At 44.4% G+C, this 21545-nt stretch overlaps 1 protein-coding gene across 3 annotated transcripts in view; it reads left to right on the top strand.

Annotated features, from left to right (window-relative positions):
- CACNA1I (calcium voltage-gated channel subunit alpha1 I) overlaps nucleotides 1–21545 on the top strand; it is a 153840-nt gene that overhangs the window by 56017 nt on the left and 76278 nt on the right. For all 3 annotated transcript variants that reach the window (XM_072332518.1, XM_072332507.1, XM_072332524.1), the window contains exons 3-4: nucleotides 16830–16941; nucleotides 17501–17634. In XM_072332518.1, coding sequence (XP_072188619.1) covers nucleotides 16830–16941; nucleotides 17501–17634 — 246 coding nt within the window. The remainder of the gene's footprint in view (nucleotides 1–16829; nucleotides 16942–17500; nucleotides 17635–21545) is intronic.

Genomic DNA, 21545 nt, shown 5'->3' with positions numbered 1-21545 from the left:
TGATTTGAGACAGACAAGGTGCTGGAGAGCCCTATTGGCTGATGGATTTGCAGGCTAGTGTTCTTCAGATGCAACGAGATGGTCCTTTTTGGGGTAAAAAAACACCTCTCTGTGATAAGCACTAGAAATGTTTCAGTAGATACTTCTTCAGGCAAAGCCACCATCCTCTGCTATTCTGGCTGCAGAAAGGGAATTAAGCAGATGACCTTTACTGACATGATTTGGAATGGATTAAAATTTACAATTGAGTTATACAGGTTCTGTGTTAATAAAACCTTTCAGTCGCTCCACCACATGCTCCAATGCATATTAGAAAGCAGCTGCATGAGGAAGGGTTTGGGGAATTCAGATTTTTCCTGCAGCTGTTTTTTCCATGTCTGCCAGGCAGGGTCAGGTGTGTAATTTGCCATCAGAATCACTTTTATGGGGCTGGAAAGAGCCATCATCTTTTTTACAAGATGATCCACAATGACTTCTACAATACTAAACTGCTTTATTATTTCAGTGTTTTGAGCCATTTCAGAGCTATGGGGAAACCAGGAGCTCTGCTAGAAAGTGGGAGGCTCCTTTCCATGGGAGGGCAATGCTTGCTCGTTGGATTAGGTTCCAGACTTGCTGTGTTTCCCTGGGGTCGCAACATGTCTCAAGGGTTCTTGTTCCACGTTTCACCAACCTGGTGGTAGAACCATCTGTGGGGTCACCGATGTGAACTGAGAAATGAGAACCCAAAATACTGGCGCAAAGTGGATCTAGATGTTGAAAGATAGCTCTGCTATTCCCCAATCGTATGCTGGACAAAATTTGGTGGGACCTAGAAAGGTGAGTTGGAAATTGTTGTGTAGCCCCTCATCAAATTTTGAAGGGCTTCTCTGTGCTTGGAGACAGTGAATGTCTCATTGCTGTGGTCGAAAAGGCTGTTGTTTTGCTCAGGTGCTTGTCTGCGATGCCTTCAGGGGTTCATTGACTTCAGTGGGTTTATTTCAGACCTTGATGGTGGCAGACATGAGGGAAGACTTCGCTGCAAGGAGGGATAGGGAATAATGAGCTCTTTTGTTGCCTTTCTAAAACGTTAGGGTTAATCAGAGAAACTGTGTGAATTCTCAAGTATGGGAAGAGAAAGACTTCTTAAGGGGTGTCCAATTAGATATGACGAGCTTAAAATAGAGGACTTTGGCCGTCTTAAAAAAAAAACAAACAACAACACTCTTGCATCAAATATGGCATCAAAAAGCCTGGATATGCTCGATGAAGAAATAAAACTAGACAAACTATCAAAATGCCTGAGTGTACACACCTACTCCGTGACAGCTCTGTATGAGCCTTGTGCATGTGGCCTATATTGTTCTATAAGTTATGAATACATTGGCACACGTCCTTTGGAAGGCTGTCAAGCAGCAGCCTGTAACGGGGCCAATGTAAGTCTATCATTTATTTTTTTTCTTTTCATACATCTTCAACCCAAACCCTGAAAGGCAGCATCTAGGAAGCTGAAAGGAGGGGTGTGAGATATGACTGCTGACGGGGGAGAGCTGGATCAGGCATATGCACATGGGGAGGCTTTCATGCACAGGGAGAGATAGGGAAAGCAGAGAGCTTTGTACATGACAGCGCAGCCCAGTATGATGATTGTCACTTGGAAATCTATGGCTCTGGAAAGTATGTTTGAAGGGTCACTAGAACTAATTACGCTAGAGAAATGAAGCTGAGCTGAGACAAAAAAAAAGAAAAAGAAGATAATAAGGGGCACCATGCAGAAAATACTGATGAAAATGTGTGGCTTTTTCTCCTTTGTGCTTTGTAATGCTTGCCCTGCTTGCAGTCATGGTGGCAGCTGGTGGGAAGGGCAGGGGAGCAGGAAGGGATGCCTTATCAGCCTGATGCAGTATGCAGGGCTGGGGTGCATAGCTGACACCAGTGCTGGCACAATGTTGGCTGCCTGCCTGGCCAGGATCCCTCTCCCCGTAGGGATACAGGACCTCGGCCACCTGGTCCTTGGCTGGCAATTTGTCATCCTCCCCAGCAGCAGAGGGGTAGGAGTGGGTCTGGTGGCAGGGACAGGCTGTTCTTTCTGGAATGGTGATGGGAGCTCACTTGTGCTCATTTTTCAAGATTTACAGCTGGTCCATAGTGGCTGGCTCTTCCAGGCATGCTTGCACTGTCTTTGCTATCCTGACCTAATCTCCGGCTTCTCTTTTCCTTCCTTGCTATTTTTAATCATCTGAAAGCTTTTTAAGTACAGTGAACACAAGTGGGTTCTCAGAACGTGGCTAAGGGAAGCTGGGCTGTCCACACATGCAGGGAGAGATGCCTCTCATCAGCTTCCTGTTGTAGGCATGGGCACGGTAACCTCTTTTCTAAAAAATGAGTGATACAAAGGGTTTTTCTCTTCTTCACAAGAGGTGCTATGGCAGGATCCTGTCTTCTTTTTCTCCCTGAAAAGCAGTGACTGCAGCCAATAGAGGAAAAACGTTTAGGTCCTTTACCTGGCTCAGGCCAAAACAGACATCCTTTCTGTGCAGCTCAGCATCCCTTGGGAACAGACACGGAAAGCAAAGCATACCTTCGTTGCAAAATGAGTGGATCTGGAGGCTCTGGTCACTGCAATGATTTCTCAGCCCTCAAACCTCTTAGCTGTAGCTTTCCAAGAAAACCAGTATTTTCTGCATTCTTCTCATATCCCTTTTCAAGTCCTATCATCAATGAGTTGCTATGGATAAGCTGAAGTGGAGCAAGCCAAGACTATGGTCTACCTCTCTTGGAGAAACACATGTAGGTAGTCAGCAAAGTATTAGGTGTCCTGTTGGAGGAAGGGACTCCTTCATCTCCTATGCACATTTTTAGATTGGATGTAAGGAAAAAATCTTTGAAGCACTGGAGCAGGTTGCTCAGGCCTGGTCCAGCCTGGCCTTTAGTGTCTCCAGAGATGGGAGCATTCACCACCGCTCTGGGAAGCTGTTTCATGTACCTGCTCGTTGTAGGGGAGTCTGACTAGATGACTCCTTCCAACTCAAATGATTCTGTGATTATTTTTCTCTCCAGTGTTTCTATTGAGCTGAGCATCACCTTGTTGATGATGATGATGAAGGTGCACTTGGTACTGTTTGTCATCTGCAGTGTTTCCCCAGTCAGGTGGCATTCTGGGTTTCAGAAGCATCAACTTGTGCAGTAGCGCAGATGGCTCCTGGTTTGGGTCTGATACCTGCTATGTTGGTTGCATAAGCTGAGAGCATGCATTGTGTAAAATGGGCTATGGGTAAGGGAGATAATTCTGTTGTCTGCCGTGCAGACAGCTGGATGTGTGATGACTGTGCGGTCTGTGAGATAATTTGCCAACTAGATACAAGGGTGTCATATCCCATGAGGCATTTAAGTGCATTAGAAACAGCTGTGGAGGAGCCTATGGTCATGGTGCATTTTTGGTATCAGTGATTTAAGAATCTGCAGGAACGAACTAGGAGCAGATTACTAGCAAGAAAGCCTAAAGCTAAAATTTCTATGGTCCTCTTTTCCAATACACTGCTGGCTTTGTATTTGATCACATCTAGACAAGAAGAATTACTCTCTGATGAATGAAAAGACCACACAGAAAAGACATGAGCTTTGTTAGTCAGTGCTAAACCTTTCTGGGAAAGGATATGCTGCATGTAAGAGGTGGAAGAATAAATTTGCGGTAGGTGATGTGTCTGCTAACAGCAGGTATCCTGAGTCTGGTGGTAGCTGGTGTGTTATCTCACGGAGCAGCATATGATGGGCCCTTGGCAGGGCTGCAGTGAGCCTAAAGCATCTGTTCAAATGTGTGAAGAATCTATTTACTGCAGGTAGCTGGCTGCTGGCACCCACCCAGCAGCACTGTCCCTGCTTGCCGACTGGGCCAGGATATCAGTAACCTGGGGTCTCCTGTTAAAGTTGAAGCAATACAGTTTTCAGTGGTAATCTTTTGATCCAGTAGATTTCATAGAATCACAGGCTGGTTGGGATGGAGGGGACCTCAATGATCACTGAGCCCCAGCCCAGCTCTGTGGGCAGGGCTGCCATCCACTAGTTCAGGCTGCCCAGGGCCCCATCCAACCTGGCCTTGAACCTTCAGGAATGGGGCACCCACAGCTCTCTGGGCAGCCACTGACAGCAAATCAATATCCTCTGGGTAAAGGATCTCTTCCTAATATCTATATCTCCCATCTTTTAGTTTAAAGCCATTCCCCCTATCACTATTATCATTATTTCTGAGGTGAAATAACCACAGCACATAGCAGCCTTGCCTGTGGGCCTTTGCAAGTTGGTCATGACTCACCTCAGCCCCATGCTATGGGGCAGGAAGAGATGGATGGGTTTTGTGTTCTGATTACTGGCATTTTTTGCCAGCTAAAGAAACTTATTATTATTATTATTATTTGTCTGCTGTCTTTACAGTAAGACACTTCATCATTATCACCAAAAGGGAAGTAAATTGCTGAAAATTAAATAGTTAAGTGGGCACCGTATGTACTGTGGAGGAGGGAGGAATGTGGCGGTAGCTGATGAGTAGAGGAGGCACTGACACCTGCATGGGAGAAAGGAAACACAAGTGATCCTCTGGTGCTAGGTAATTAACGTACTAGAAGATGGATGGCTTTGAAACAGTGGAAAGTATTCCAATACAGGAATAGCTCCTGCAGGGTCACACAAGTGGGAATGGTGGTTAAAAATAAAAACCCAACAACAATAGGCTCATGGGAAGGACTCTGAAAAGAGAGAAAGGGAGATACTTGGCATGGCTGGGAAGAATGGGGTAAAGAGCTAGGCTGCAAGCAGAATGTCCAAACTGAAATGAGATTAATGCGCGCCCATAGTTTCTGACAGGAAAAATAAGTCAGGTTGTAAATAAGAGGAGAAGGCATGTATTTCCAGAGGCTGTCAGAAACTTCTGAGTAAATACTGTGAATTTGAATCTATATGAAAGCAAATAGGTCACAGGAATATAAATGTAGTAATAGCAATGTACTACTAGTCTTAAATCTGAAGAGAAGTGCTGAATATAACAGGCAGAAAGGCATAACGTAGCTGAAATACACTGTGATGATGATGGAGGCTCCAGTTAGCCAATCATATTGGCATTGTACTGTGTAGGAGCCACCTTTTTCAGCTGCTCATTTTGCAGTCAAATGTGTTGATTATTTGTGCTTACACAGCACTTTTTATTGCAGGAACCTGGAGCGTGCTTGGAAGGTAGCAAATGCTTTGGCAGATGGGGGTGGGGGGTGAGGGAGGGAAGTGAGATGAGTAAGTATTAGACTGGATTTAGTGCTATGTTATTGTAACTATAGGTTAATTTAATCTTGATCCCAACGTGTGTATTGGCAGAAGATGGAGGTAGAGAGCACAGGTCTTCTGGCTCCAAGCAGTCTGTGTGCTATGCACCCAGATGGCAAGAGATCTCTCTGAATTGGCAAAGAAGACCTACATTTACAGTAGTTTAAATGCAGTGCATTACTTATCTCTGTGAAGTAGAACTTTGAGATATTTTTTTCCCCCTTTGTTTGCAAGAAAGACGGGAGAATGATTCTGCCGGTGGGTACCACCCTCATCAAATGCAGTTATAGTTGAGATGGAGAATGATCTTAGGTCAAAGACAGTGGAGAACGAATTGGGAGACTCTTGCTCAGTTCCCAGCTGTGCCCCACATCTCCTACGTGCCCTGGGGCAAATCTACTTATTTCTCTGTGCTGTGGCTTCTTGTGTGCAAAACAGAGATTGTAATCATCATTCGCCTGTCCTGTTTGGTTAGATTAAAAACTCTTTGGAGCAGGCAGCTTGTTTTTCCGCATGTTTATGTAACATTTTGCATAATTTGTATTTGATCTTAGCTACTGTCAGCTAAGACATGTAGAGATACCTCATAAATAATACTAATAATATTTTAATATTGATAATGCTTAGTGCATTCACAGCATTTAACCTCCCCTAAAACAGCACTCAGTACCGTCGGCATCGCGGTGATTGAGCATGAGTCATGTTGGCTCCTTTCCCTGGCATGGTGCGATCTGTCAGCTGGCCAAAGAGCTGAGGCATTCACTGAATACGTCCTGGGTATCAGGAACACCTGAATTTTAATGCAGTCTGTGGCAGTAACTTAACTGTGTGATCTCTGGGTATTGTTTTTCGAATAGGGATTTCAGGGTTTGAAGCAGTCTGAGCCCAGTACTCAGAGCACAGGAGATGTAGTACTTAAGGACAAGGCTCGGTGGACTATACTGGCAGTAGGTGGATGGTAGGACTAGATGATCTTAGAGATTTTTTTTTCTCCAAATTCTGTGATTCTTGTTGGCTGAGTTGTGTTCCTTCCTCTTGCATGAGAAGAAACTGTAATTAGCACTGTCCCTACCTCACAAATATCACGCATACCTGTGAGAACCTCTCTTTCCAGGAGGCCATCTATAGCCCTTTTTCCTCCTAGAGGAGGTGCCACCAACAGCAGTGAACCTGCATGGCTGTGAGCTGGCTGGTGCTCCTGGCCTCCAGTTATCTGCTGAGACAGATTGACTTGGTTGTTTGCAATCAGTCCTTCTTCCAGACACGTGTCTTACAGACTATTGGTGCCAACTCTCCCAGCATACTCTCAGGAACCACTGCGAAGGGCTCTGGGATGCATCCAGCTACAAGCCTGCAAAAAATAAAAGGAAAACATGAAAAAAAGAAATGAATTCATAGCGGAGAGGGTAACATCCTGAAAATAATGAAGTTTATTTAATTATGACCAACAATGAATGCATTGTAAACAAACAACAGCTCGTCCACAGCTCTTTTTGTTACTGCTCTGCATTTCACTTGGGCTGTATGCAATTTCTTTGGAGTGACCTTACTGAGAGCTCCTTATGATTCTGAATTAATCTTTATTTGCTTTGCTGCAAAGCTTTGTGTCACCACATCACTTTCTTTTCTGTGCTGAAGCACTCCTCAGCAAAGCCTGCTAAGCTAAGCACCAAGCACATGATTGCATGATGCTCTATCCACTGAATGCATCGCCTAGCTGGGAGAAGAGAGAAAGGCAAAGAGGCTTTACCCCATCTTACCTCCTCTCTAATTCAGGAATGCAAGCAAAGTCAGAGTATCCTCTAAGATCAATTAGCCTTGGAAGCTGGCTGGCCAGAGGAGGAAACTGGTTCACTTCTGCATCTTTCAAGTGATGTGCTGGAGTACAGCATGCTTACCTGCAGAGACCAGAGGCTGTCCTTTTAAAGCTGTGAAAAGGTCCATAATAACCCATCCTTTGTGCTTTTATTGCCTTCTCCATGCTCCTCCTGCAAAGGAGAGGGCCTTTTACCCTGACCTTTCAGACCTGACTGTCCTTTTCAGGAGGTTCATTGAAATATCCACTTCGTGCTCCAAAGACCATTCCCTAATGCTCCCTGACTCCTATAACTGGGATGGGAGGACAAACCTCACACCAGTAAAACACTAGGAAAGAAGCAGAGAAGAAGTCTCTTTACTGGGAAGGCAACAATGTGCCAGAAATGTAAGGAGTTGACCAGCCTCCGTCCTTATCCCTAGACTTTACTCAGTACTTCGCGGCTAACTCCAGCTGCCCTTGACATTAGCACTCCTTTCATAGAATCCGAGAAACATTAAGGTAGGATCATCTAGTCCAGCTGTTCCCCTACCACCAGTAATGCTCACCAATATTGGTCATTTTCTTTCATGAGCCATCAGACCCTCTGATAGGCTTGGGGAACATAATGTGATGTCACAAAAACCAACAGAGGGTAGGGATGTGTGTGATGGACAAGTCCCATAAAATGTTTTGGTGTCTCCTTAGGGGCTAGGGTCTTCTAGAACCTGGCAGTATGGTTCTTGAAGAAACAGTTAATCACTCCATTACACTTTTTCATTTCAGCGTAACTTTCCATTAGTGTAAGTATAGGGAGAGAGCCGGAAAGCAAAAGAAAACACCCAGGCAAGGCAGAAGGGGAAAAAATCCAAACAGAAACTGAAAACATTGGGGGTGGTAGGGAGCACCAACTCTTCTAAAGTACCCACCTTTACCACAGGTGCCAGTAGAGAATCAAATCTACAGAGTGAAATCTGAAGAGCGATGCTTCTTTTTCCTTTGCTTCTTTTCTACTGTTTTCTCCTACATCCATCACTAGTTCCTTTCTTCTCTCCTTCTTGATGGTTAGTTGCATAGACACTGCTGTTATAGTGCCATGTTTATCTGGTGAATATGTCCAGTGGTTCCACCAAAGGTAAGGATCCTAATTGCAACCACGGAAGGGACTGTGGTACTGTCAGAATGATCAGAACTGTGACATCAGTTTGAAAGGTGCTGGAAGAAGACTTCTGTGTTTCTGGGAGGTAGGGAGACCAAGTACAGAAGCAAAGATGGAGGATCAGGGGAGATTTGGATTTCATGTTTTTGCACTTTGGAAAGAACTTTCTTTCAAATAAGCCTGACCACATCCAGATTAAATCAGATAAAATGTCGGCAGAAGAAACCCACCATGGATCTGTCTTTGGTCTGAGGATGGTGACTCTACCAACCTTTCTCCTGTCTCCTCACTTCCCAGGGCCATGCATGATGGGAGCTTGTATTTCAGAGCATTCTGGGATTCAATTCAATTTTTGTAACTCTGGAGCACATGATTAATTCTAATCACTCCTAGACTGCAAAAGTCTCCTTGGCTTGGCCTGCCCTACTCACAAGTTCAAGTCCTCTCCAGCTGAGTGCAAAAACAAAGACTAACTCTTTTAAGGTGTCTGCTTTACCAGTGATTCTAGTAGAGAACTGACTCTGCAGAGTCAAATCTAAAAAGCAATAAGAGCTTTAAGGTTTGGATCCCAGCTTGAGTTGAGGGGGCTTTCTCTGGTGGCCCTTTCCTGCCATGTTACTCCTGCAGATCCAGCTGCAGTGGGAAGCAGCTGCAGAACCTTCTGTTAGGAGGTTTTAGAGTGTAGTTCTTTCAACTGCCTTGTACTATAATTATATTTCTAGCTGCAGTCATATCCCCTCCTGCTGTGACCTTGTTGAAGCTCTGAATGTGAAGCCAGGTCAGGTTTTGGACAGAGATCTCCAGGACAGAGCCAGAATGCTGCAGGAGGCACCATTTGGGGGTCAGCAGGAGGTGCAATTCCTCAAGTCAGTCCTGAACTGATCCCACAGCATGGTGGAGTATTGCTTTGCTGGCAGGAAAGAGATACAACGGCAGTCCTAGCCATCTGAGGATATTAAAAATCTCTTTCTTCAGGAGCAGTCATTACCTCTAATACCCTGCTCAAGTTTAAATTTGGATAATTACTTTCTTCTGACCTAAAAAATAAAAGTTCATCGAGTGTTGTGGGGTTTTTTTTGTTTGTTTGTTTTTTTCCCCAGATGCTGTATTTTTTTTTCACGCTTCCTATAGTAAAGAGCTTTGTAGGAATGCTGTACACTGTTGAACAGATGCTCTGTTGCCCCTTAAGAGTTAGATGCAATTTGGAGGTGGGTAATGACTTGTAAATGGAGAAGCTCTAGGGTCCAGCAGCTACAGGTGGGAGACGTAACCATTGATAGTAGAGCTGTCACAGCATTGATGAAGATGCATGGTATTTGTGAAGTATTTGAATAAGCGTAATAATGAATAATAAATCTCATCTGCACACATTTTCTGAAGAAAACAATGAGTTGCTTTAGAAGACTGAGATTTTCATCCAGTTGGTGGTGTCAGCCAAACAGAGTCTCTGGTGTGACTTGCTCTGGCTGTACAAACTATGGGCTCTCTTGTGCTTGCTGTGTTGAAGAGTATTGTAAACAAGGCTTTCTTCATCTCTGCAGTCTTACATTTGATTAGGGGCCCTCAGTGGCCTGCTGGTGGCCCTATGCTAGGTCAGAGCTCTCCCTTTGTCTTCCTGTTCCTGGAATACCTGAAGATTTGTTTCGTAGCGCTAATACCTCTGCATATTTGCTCTTCAGATTCCTTCTTAGCCTCTTAATCTCAATCGTATGTTTCTCCTGACAGGTTAAATTCCTTTCTGTTAGTTTTCATTTTGCAGGACTCAAGTGTTTAATGGACACAATTATCAGGTCTAAATTAATCATTATGGAAATAGTTTTATGAGGTGAGAAATCTATTGTTTTGTTTCTGTAATGGAATAAAAAAATCCTTTCCCAAAGCTCTCTTCAGTGCTCATTGCATCCACAATGGATGTGATACAGTGTATGAGATACATCTGACTTAGATCTCATTAGTCTCTAAGCCAACTCTGAATTTGAGCTACGCGGCCAGAAGCCCATGTGGCCTGATATAGGGCCTCCTTTTGAGTGATCCTGGGAAATTAGATTGATCAGAGATGCTCATTTGTGGTGTTTTCTTTTGTTGGTTTTTATCTCATTTATTCTAGATATGACTGAGTTTTCCCTCTTCCAATAAATGTGGCTTTGGTGGAAACCCCCTTCCAAAGTACAGCAACGTGGATGCATTTGTCAAGCATTTAAAATCTCTCTTCTCCTTCTTCCATGCTCCGTTGCCCTTCCTCCCAGGATCACCATCAAGGGTTGTGTAAGTCTTCCCTAGTGCCTCTCAAATCAATGTTACAACCCTACCTTGTTCTGGCAGTACTGCAGTCCTTTCCTTGGCTTTGAGAGATTTGAACACCTCAGCATGCATATGCCAGTCATCTAAAGTTTGGATGCCTTGCTTTCATGTGAAGAGTGTTTATATAGCAATGTGATGAAAACAAATGTGTATGAGAGATTACGTGACACAGGAAGATCTAGAGCAGATTGACCTTGAGGGCTTGCAAAAAAAGCCTCCATGATTTGCCCTCGATGGCTTGGCTGCTGTGAAATCCCAGCACTGCAACATTTAGTGTTGGTATTTAATTTCCAGTTTACTCAGAACTCAAAAAGGGAGAGTTCTAAGTCAGGTCAAAAACCCACAGCCTTTTTTCTCTGATGTTGAAACGTTACTCTGCACTAAAAAAAGCTGAAGAAATGTTTCAGCCCTTCCAAAGAAAGGATTTTAAGGCTTTTTGTTCTGAGGAATGTTTTGATCTATTTGAACACAAATATGTTTTGAGATGCATTTCCCTTTGAATATAACATCTGATGTTCACTCAGCTTTTTCTAGTGGGTTAGGTTAGCAGATTGGGGCTGAAGAGAAGGAAGCCTGTTGCTTCTCTCAGCTTGTTTTATAGAAAAAAAGAAAGGAAAAAAAAAAGACCATGAAATCCTGATGCTTTTTGATGCATTAACATAACAGAAAGAGGAAAAAGTAGTAAGTGCTAAGAAAAAAGTGGGAGGGAGTTAAAAATGAGACTCATCTCTGAGGGTTTCTGCAAAAGCCGACAGCACTGAGGGAGAGAAAATGAGAACTTCTTTCCCTGGAGCTGCTTGTGTCTCTGACCTTCGGAACACAAATCACTCCTTCCATTATAAGTGAAATATTAACTGTCGTGTAGCAGTTACAGCATCCTACTCGCTTCTTCCTAGGAGGGTCACAAAGCAGTAAAGTAAGGAAGAAATGCAGCCCTCATAGAACTTGTTTCAAAAGCAGGGAAAGAAAACGCAGTCACTGCAAGCCAAAATGACAGGGCAGGGCTTGCTACCTGGTGGAAAACACAGTTAGACAAGAAGGAGGTAGAGAGGATCCCAAGGGGCAGGCAGAAAAATGAGGAATGGTCATGCAAACATGGTGTCTCATCTGCAGGATGACTGCTGATATACCCACCTAGAGCTAGCTCTGAGGTGGGAGGCCCTGAGAAGATATGTGTATGAGTGGCCTGTGTTTGTCTGGGATGTGTGACTTCATCATTCATGCTGGGCATTTTGGGAGCATGACACCTGCTACTGTGTCAGCCATTGAGCTTCTTTTCTGCATCAGGCCATGCTGTCTGTTTTGGGATAGGACTGTGGCTGCCTATACCACAGAGTGAGCTGACTTTTCTTTCCTGTTTTATGTCCTTTGGTAGCTAATGCATTTCTACAGCAGGTTAAATGGGCCCAAGGTGTTCAATACCCAAGTTGGTAAGGCTCTGCTTTAGGAGAGCATCATCTTGCATTATGTGTAGTAATGTTATCAAGCACTATGGCAACACGTCTGGGTCTCAAAACACCTGCATATCTCCTTAACTGTCCAGTAACTTGTGGCTTCCAGCTCTGAGCCCATCTCAGATGGTTTGAGATGGATGGTAGTTCGTCCCATGCATGTGCTGGTGATGCATTAGTGTGTCCAGTGAAACATAATGAAGCTGGGGAAGGGTCTAGAGCACAACTGTTATGGGGAGCATAAGAGGGAACTGGCATCATTCAGTGTGGAGAAGAGTAGGTTCAGGGGAGACCTTATTACTCTCTACAGTGGCCTGACATGAAGGGAGGTTGTGGTGAGGTGGGTGTCAGGCTCTTCTTCCAGGTAACAGTGATAGGCTGAGAGGGTGATAGGCCTCAAGTTGCCCCAGGGGAGGTTCAGGTTGGATAGTACAAAAAATTTCTCAGAAAAAGCGGTGCCGCAGTGGCACAGGCTGCCCATGGAGGTGGTGCAGTCACTGTCCCTGGAGGTGTTCCAGAGTTGTGTGGATGTGGCACTGAGGGATGTGGTCAGTGGGCATGGTGGGGATGGGCTGCTGGTTGGACTGGGTGATCTTAGAGGTCTTTTCCAACCTTGATGATTCTATGTATATTCCCCTTGAGTATCTATCCATCCCTGCTGGAAAACATAGAGGAAGGTCAATGGATACACAGCAGCTGCCTCTGGCCAGCAGCTGGGTGGTCCCCGCTCAAGCTGCATAATTAGATCACTTGAACTTCGAAAGAAGTTAATTAGTAATGAAACTTCTGACTGAATGATGCAGATTGTGAAGACTGGCTTTGTCAGCAGCTGAAATTAATTACAGGCTCAGGCACAGGGAGAAGCGGGGTGGGGGGAAGGATGCGGGGAGGGGGAGGCATCACCAAAAGGATGATGACAAACCTGGCTGCACGCTGTTGCCGTGGTGATGAGAGGCAATCATGGTGGTTGACAGCTGTGACACATCAAAGGCAGCAGGTACTTCAAATTGCCCCCTCCACTGACCCAAGCAGGCAGCCATCCCTCCCAGCTTGATGTTGAGGCTCTCGTTTACTTCTCATGCTTTCTCTTTCTTTCGTTCTCTCTGTCACAGGTGGGACCTGCCTTCTCTGGGGCCCCCACCTGCCCTGAAAAAAAGACTATGTGGTGACAAAAGGGAAGCTTTTCTTAATGTCATTTTAATCGGCAGTGTCCTCAAAAAGCCTGGACAATGCTGGCAAACTGTCAGAGCTGGTATTTGAAAAACAGGGGAGGAGAAACTGTACAGCCAGCCTCTGATTTCTGAGAGAGAAGATTCACGGCTTTGTACCCCTGGTTCAAACTGCAAGGTTTTAGGGAGTGTTTTATCTGTCTGGCTGAGGGGCTGTGAATCTCAGGATCTCACCAGCTGCCTGTAGGTGCCCTGCTGGGGTCTCTGTGGTCCAGGGTGGGCTACTGCAAGGGGAGCATGGGAACATCCTGGCCACGTATGCACTGCTGCAGCCAAAGCATATGCACAGAAACATGGATTTGTATAAATACACAAATGTCCAGTTGGCTATTAGGAAAATTTTCTTCCTAGAAGGAGCGGTGCTGCAGTGGCACAGGCTGCCCAGGGAGGTGGTGCAGTTCCTTGGAGGTGTTCCAGAGCTGTGTGGATGTGGCACTGAGGGATGTGGTCTCTGGGCATGGTGGGGATGGGCTGGCGGTTGGACTGGGTGATCTTGGGGGTCTTTTCCAACCTTCGTGATCATATGAATATAACGATGTGACTTCAAGCCCTTTTTCCTCAACTCCCTGAATCTGGTCATGGTATTCTGTGCTGTCAGGTTTCCGGTGTCATATTTTCTGGCTGTATGCTGAAGAAAACACTCCAGATTTTAAAGCAATTTCTGCTTTTTGTTCTGTGTGTGTTTATTTCAGCCAGGGCTGCTGTGAGTGTTGATGGGAATAATAGATACTTGAGGGACTACAGATGACAGAGCTGGACTATAGTCAGATGTGCCTGGTGACAGGAATGGGCATAAACTGAAACATGGGAAATATTGCTTAAATATAAGAAAACAGTGAGTAAACAGTCAAGCACTGAAGCAGTCTACCCAGAGAAGTTCTAGTGGAGATGTATCTCTGGAGATACTGAAAATCCAACTGGACATGACACTGAGTAACCTGCTGTAGCTGACCGTATTTTGATAAGATAACCTCAGAGGGTCAGTCACCAAGCTTGGAAGAGACCTCCAAGATCATCCAGTCCAACCGTTCACCTATCACCAATATTTCTCACTAAACCATGGCCTGAAGTATGACACATAAGCATTTCTTGAGCACTACCAGTATTGGTGACTCCACCACCTCCCTGGACAGCCTGTTCCAAAGCCTGACCACTCTTTCAGAGAATCCAACCTGAATCTCCCCTGGTGTAATTTGAAGCTGTTCCTTCTAGTCCTATTGCTAGTTACATGGGAGAAGGGGCTGATCCTCACCTTGCCACAATGTTCCTTCAGACACTGCCCCATGCAGTGCCTCATATGGATGTGTCCACAGTCCAGGAAGCTTGACTACTCTAATTTCTCCTATAAATGGACCTCGAGCTTGTTTGGAGGTTCTAGCTGGGGAGTGCAGGTACTGTATACCTTTAAACAATGAGTAGTACATCTCTATCAGGGAAGGTCATCTTCAGTCAAGCATGCAGCTTCAAAAGGGATGCATATGGAGCAGTGAGAGAGGAAGAAGACACCCGCCTAGCCACCCAGATCAACTAAATCACCCCTGGCAATCAAAGGGGTGACAGATGTCGTAATCAGATCGCCCTCACGATTATCAGGGAGATCCAAAATCAGCTTTTCTGTGGTTCTATGAAAGATTAAAACAACAACAAAACCATTTGGAAAGTCCAGAAAAGAGTTGTAGTCTTACCTGAAAGACCTGTGAGAGCTAATGGAAACCTCCTTAAGTGCTTTCCTGGTCTTTGAATTGATTCATAAAAGAAAGACAGAAGAGAAAGAGAAAGGTGGGAGGCTGAGGCTGTGCCATATAGACCTTGGAGGGCAATCTTTTTATTCGTGCTGTTTTGGTCTATCCTTTTCTGACAAGGCCTCTGTTTTTGCAGCCCACAGTGAGGGTGGCCTCCATGTGCTTACTTTGTACAGCGCTTGGATTCACTTTGTAAGGGTTAGTGATAAAATGTTCTTGAAATCACCTTATAGCATGATTGGCACAGTAGAACTGGTGTCTTGTTCTTGTCTGATTTTGCAACTGAAGGTAGCTCACTGAAAACCAGGTGGGGGAGAAGAGAAAGAATTAATACTCTTCCAGATCAGATTGTGCAGGGTTAGTCATGAATCACTGTCAGAACAAGCAAGGAAGAATTGCTCAGAACAAACCATGGCTTTTGAGTGTCTTTCAGAAGTGACCACTATTTTGGGTTCAGTTCTGTGAGGAGTGAAAAATGGGTGCATGTAGCGGGTTGTATTTTCAGTAGGTATTTTCTCAGCTCTCTTAGTTTAAATTAAAAACAACAACAACAGCAACAAAAGGAAAAAAAAAACAAAACAAAACAGCCCATTTTGTATGAAAATGGGAAGCATGCAGGGATGTTTGGGAGGCATGTTAAATTACGAGTGACGTTTCTGCCAGAGGTTGGGGGTCTCTTCTCATTAGATCTACATCACTGCTTTGCAATGCAAATGCTGGAAAGAAGTCACAGAAACATGTGCCGACTTTTAGAGCTAAAACACTAATTGAATCTTGGGTAAGTGCAAATCAGTTCTAAGCCTCCTTCATTTGAAAGAGTGGGATGGTAAGGAAGAGGCAGATAGAGGCTGCGAAGGGCACAGAGAAGTTCCTCAAATGCACCATTTTTACCCTCTTCTGTAACATATAAATGAAGTGGTACTTGATGAAATTAAAAGGCAACAAATTAAAAATAAATAGGAGGAAATACTTCTTAATGTAAAGTATAATTAGCTAATGTAGCTTACGGCTGCCAGCTATTATTGAGGCAGTTATTTTAGAAAGATTCTCGACAAAGGATTCAAATGAATAAGCAAAGCATCTGCAGGGACGCCACTATAGCTGAGAAAACAATTACAAGGGCTATCAATCCTCATGCTCTAGGGCACAAACAGAACAACAGCTGGGGTCAGAAACACAATTTCCCCCCATGGTTACTGAATTACTTAATTAGGCACATGGTGATATTCTATCCTGCAGTGGGTCACTGCTGGAAGTGGAATAACGGATTGGATGACCATTGGCCTGTTCCAGTACGGCATGCCTTTATCTCCAAACTCTTCTCTGAAGTGAAGAAGGAGACTTCTAGCCTTACGCTCTACTGCCTTCCCAGAAGGGTCCTACTCACTGGACTCATGCAGTGATCCAGCTGTCAGTGTCGTAGTGTTCAATATAGCCTTTTACCAGATCCCTGAGATTTGTGCTGCATATGAGTTTATGGCACCATGGAAGGTTTTTTGTTGGTGGCTTGTGTTTGTTTTCGTTGTTGTTGTTGTTGGTTTTTTTCCTGCTGCATTTGTAAAATTTGTAAGCAAACAGGAGAGGAATCTGAGTCTGCTTGTGTTTAACTATGGCAACAGTCTGACTCGTGTACCTGTACTTTCCCATTTACAAAATGCTTCTGGCTTTACCAAAGAGTGAAGAAGTGAGGAACTGAAGGAGAAAAACATAACAAACGTTCTGTATATTTGCTATATTTTATTATGACAGATCAGCCTATCAGCAGCTATTTCCCTTAATCTTCCTGTTTTGTCATCCCAAATCTCGAGGAAGCTTATCTCAGCCCTGACGCTTTTGCAGCAGTTTTCCTTGACTCTTTTCCACCTGGTTTGAGTGTGTCAGCATGATGGTGATTTTACTAAACTGTGTTACCTTGGGGATGTACCAGCCATGTGAGGATATGGACTGCCTTTCCGACAGGTGTAAAATCTTGCAGGTAAGCAGACTTCCTTCCTGTCATGATGGTCCATTAGTACAAGTCGCAGAATTTCATGTGTGTTTTCTTTCAGCGTGTGGTCAATACCTTACCAAAAGCTTGGTGAGAACACCCCTGGCAGAAAAGTAGCTTGCTATAAAAAGGGGAGAAATGGCTTTGAGGAGCTGATTGTGGGGGTTAGAGAGAGAGAATAAATGAAGTCTACTTACGACCAGGCAATACAGACGACTTCCTAATCCTCTTGATCCTGTGAATAAAACATGTCCTCCTGACACAGGAAGGACTTGCTGTTGCTGAGCCAACACCTGCTTTCAGGTCCATTCAAAGGGGCTCTGAGCCTACATCAAGTACTTCACGTAGGAGGAATAAATAGAGCCCCTGCTTGCTTGCTTTGACAGCAGGTAGCTATGATTCTAGCACTGCACAGAAGAAACTTGTCCAGCCTTGTCTTCATCTCATTTTCAGAAGTACTGAAATTCATGTTTGTGTCACCGTCTGCACTGAAAAGTCTCAAGCTGAGAATGTGTGCCACACTTCTTGTTGGCTCTCTGTTTGGCAGGTATTTGATGATTTCATCTTCATCTTCTTTGCAATGGAAATGGTGTTAAAGATGGTGGCCCTGGGGATCTTTGGCAAGAAGTGTTACCTTGGAGATACCTGGAACCGCCTGGATTTCTTCATTGTCATGGCTGGGTAGGTTGATAGTTCGTGCTTATTTGTTCTCTTTGTTGAAGTGTTTTCTGAAACTGAAAAGTGCTCCCCATCTGAAAGCGAATGAAGGTTATTGGCAACTGCCCATGTTTTTCCCTAAGCACACCAAGCTGGGTTAAGCCCCTCAAATCCTGATGGAAGGGTGAAAGTAAATCTTTGCAAAGCCAGTGAATGCTATTTTTGATTTGCTGTGATGCAACTGATAAAAAAGTTTCCACTCTGCTCCTACTATGGTAAATTTGCAAAACTTGAATGAAGCGTCTTGGGGAAGAAACAGTAGGTAAGGTAGCTTAACTGATGTGTAGCTGTCTATATCGCAACTTCAGTAGGGTGTTAAGTTGTACCAACTGAAGAGCTACCCCAGGAGTGATTTTGTTAGTGGAGAAGCAGCAACCTTTATCAGAGCTAAGCCAGCTTCTATGTTTCCAACAGCAGTGTTTCAGGGTAGAAATTTATGTATTTTTTTTTTTTTTTACTCTGGTCCTTTTGTCTTTGTATTGCATTGGCCTCAACCATGGTACTATTGGGACAAGCTGACATTTCAGTGTTTTTTACAACAAAGTTGCTATGGAGAAGCTCTGATTTCCCCTCTGCATGTGTGAAGTGGAAAACCTACCAGGATTTGGCTATTAAATCACAGCAAAGCGTCCCTCTGTGATATCAGCGGGCATGCTTTTTTCTGGAATTTGTCCATTTTCAGTCACATCAAAGAAGTCAGTAATATTAATATTCTTATAGAAAAGTGGTGAAAATCTTTTCAGAGAACTTCCCCCCCCCCCCCCAACACCCCTCCCCGACTTTCCTCTCCCTCTCCCCAAGTTATTACCAGCATTTGCTGTCACCTGCAAGTGCACTGCTGAAGGAGCCAACAGTGAGTTCAAGCTCGCTTTGCAGAGCTTTTCCCTAAGGTGCAGAGCAGCGCTGCCTTTACATTTGCTTCTGACACAGTTGTTCTACAGAAAGATTTGGAAGTCGTTCCTCTGGAGGGGTGTATAATTGTTTGCTTCTGGGGGGAGCTGGAATTTTCAAACTCTGTTCAGTTGTAAAAGTGTGAAGGCTGATCCTCATCTGGCTTGTATGTGAAAGGAGGATAGGCAGATGAAAGCTGCAGCTTTTTGTGAACTTATGCAACGTGCATGAGAAGGGAACCTTTCTTGTGGCTGAGTCTGCTGTGATTAGCATGTGATTTAGAATAGGCCTGTGTTATGGGAACTGTTTGGAAAGGAGACTTTAAAGACTACGGTACTCCTCCATTGGGATGTGCTGCACATGTGGGGTGGCTTTACTCCAGGTGGGTGCAGGATAGCTATCACACTGAAGGAAAGGCTTGGGAACTGGGGGGTTTTTCTCTGCCTGGCATCCCTGAGAGCATGGTGTGATGAAGAAATGGTGGGGCAATGCTAGATGAAAACAAGGAATTGCGCTCACCTCTTTCACTTGTTTCCTTCATGGAACAAACTGCACCATAGAAGGCTCCATCTGAACATCAAACATTTCCCTACTGGGAAGATGATGGAGCACTGCCACAGGTTGCCGAGAGGCTGTGGGTCTCCTCCTTGGAGATCTCCAAAACCCACCTGGCAATGGCCCTAAGCACCCTGCTCTGGGCTTCTCTGCAGGTGCAGGGGTTGGGCCAAGTGGACCCAGAGGTCCCTGCCAACCCAGACCATCCTGTGATTCTGTGAGATCCTTTCTACCTAGATCAGAAATTTCTATCTTTATACCCATTTATACCTTTCCCTCTGCTATCACTGCTGGGAGAAATTTGAGAAGAGAGGGAGTCTTTTGCACATCTGATAGCAGTATTAGAAATGAAGCTCATATCTGAACTCCTTTCATTGCCAAGGAGACTTAAAATCAACTCCTTAGGTATAAAATAATCACTGTGGAGGATTTTTTCATTTCAGGTCCAGAACTGAAAGAAATTTGTTTCCTGATTTCTATACAACTGTTCTCATAAGGTGTCAGGCTGAAATGATAGTAATCTCATTAGAATATCTGATCTCAAAAGACTTCATCTGCTAAAGAAAGATTTTTCCATTTAGTTATATAGAACTAATGACTATATAATGTATTTTGAGTTATAAAAGCTTGTGGTTATTAATGCATTATTCTTTGAAATTCATTAAAATTGTCTGCACTGCTTAAATCAAATCCAAGCAGAGGCTCAAATTTGCCCTTATGTACAGAACATAGGCTTTTATTTAACCTCAGATTTAAGCCCCAGGCTTCATCCTCATTGGTCCCACACCTGGATTAGCTTTCCCTGGGTCCAAACTATGCCTTAGCCTTCAAAGCCTCCTGAATAGGGCCTTGTGTATTTTTTTTGTGCTGATGAGGTTCATCCTGAAAATAAGCTCATCAGTATTTTTCTAAAGGCCTCCACCTTTCCATGGTCCTGAGTTCTTGTGGTCTACAAGAGAGGTCATAAATTCAACCCCCTACAAAACATCCAGATGATGAAAAGTAATACACTGCCTAGACAGCATTTGAGTGTCTCTCAGATTTGAGAATACAGACTGTATTTCCCAACTCCTTCTTCCTTTCTCCCTTTCCAACTTTATACTCAAGCAGCACCCCAAGCAAAGCATCAAAGGTTGGCAGGTGAAGGACATTTTTGTTGGGTGGTCCTGAGTGGCTGAGGTACTGGCTATCAGTGTGACAGCGTGTTTTATCAAAGAGCATAATGATTACTTGCTGCTGTTGCCCCAGACGGTGCTTTGGTTACGTAAGCCATGTGTTCAGGCATTTATATGTAGTTTCTCCTCACTTCCTTGGAAAGCCAGAAGCTATAGTTTTAGTTAGCTGAATTCCCTTGTGTGCCCCTGCCCTGCTTGCCCCTGCCCCCCACGCAACCCAGCAGCTTGAGGAAGACTCAATTGTCACTAAAAATGCTCAGTTTCCATGGCAATAGGAGCTGACATCACCAGAACTTTCTCCCCTCTCACACACTCCCTCCCCCAACAACCCTCAACACGTTTTTTCAGTAAGGATTAGGAAAAAAAAAACTGCACAAAACCCCCCAAACCCCCAAACAAATAAGTCCTATCTCAATGTTCTCCATTGTTCCCCTCAGTGCTCCTAAAACCTAGAGAGGTAATTTGGGTTGAATGCCCATGCTCTTGTGCACACAAGCAAGAGGGGCTCACACTTGGCTTGCAGACACTTCAGTTCCCATTGCTCACTGCTGATGGGAGGTTGCAGGTTCCCTGATACTTCACGCAGGCGGTTCTTGTCACCAGCTGTCTTGGTGGGAGACCCTCTTCCCCTGCATTTGTGTTTAGGTTGTGTCTGTCATCATTTTTTTCCCACAGTGATGGCTGCTTTTGGAGGACTTGCTCTGAAGCAACTTAAATGGCAGATTCCTAAAGCTGAGACTACTAATTTTTGAGAGCTGAGATCATCTGGACACCACTGACATTGGAAACTTAGGCCAGCATCACTGCATGTGTGAATTTAGGAGATGTCAATTATTTCTAGGCTGGTGCTCATCAGCTTTTTAAATCAGGCATTTCTGTAGCAACAAAGAATGAGCAATTTCTCCTTCTTCTACTCTGTGAATTGGAGTTGTGTTTACACGTGGTTGGAGATGATGACAGTGGCCCTGTGGGAAAGAGGCATCCCTTTACATGACTCTGTCCTAAGGGTCCCGTCTGGCCTCAGGGTGTCAATTCCACCAGCGAGTGTTTGTTTGGCCTCTCTTGTACTTTGCAGCCAAGTGCTTTAATTAGTGATTAGAGGCAGGAAATGGTCCTGACTTCTTCTGTAGCATCCCCCTGAAATGTTCTAGTATGGAATATACTTGTACAGACCGTAGGTTGTTTAAGGGGGAGAGATCTTCACTGCATGGCCAGGGGAATTATTGTGATTACAAGTTTGCATGTAGAATATAT

The sequence above is a fragment of the Excalfactoria chinensis genome, chromosome 1 (assembly GCF_039878825.1).
Source record: "Excalfactoria chinensis isolate bCotChi1 chromosome 1, bCotChi1.hap2, whole genome shotgun sequence".
Lineage (NCBI taxonomy): Eukaryota > Metazoa > Chordata > Aves > Galliformes > Phasianidae > Excalfactoria > Excalfactoria chinensis.
The sequence above is the reverse complement of the archived record's forward strand: the minus strand, read 5'-3'. Positions and strand labels throughout refer to the sequence as shown.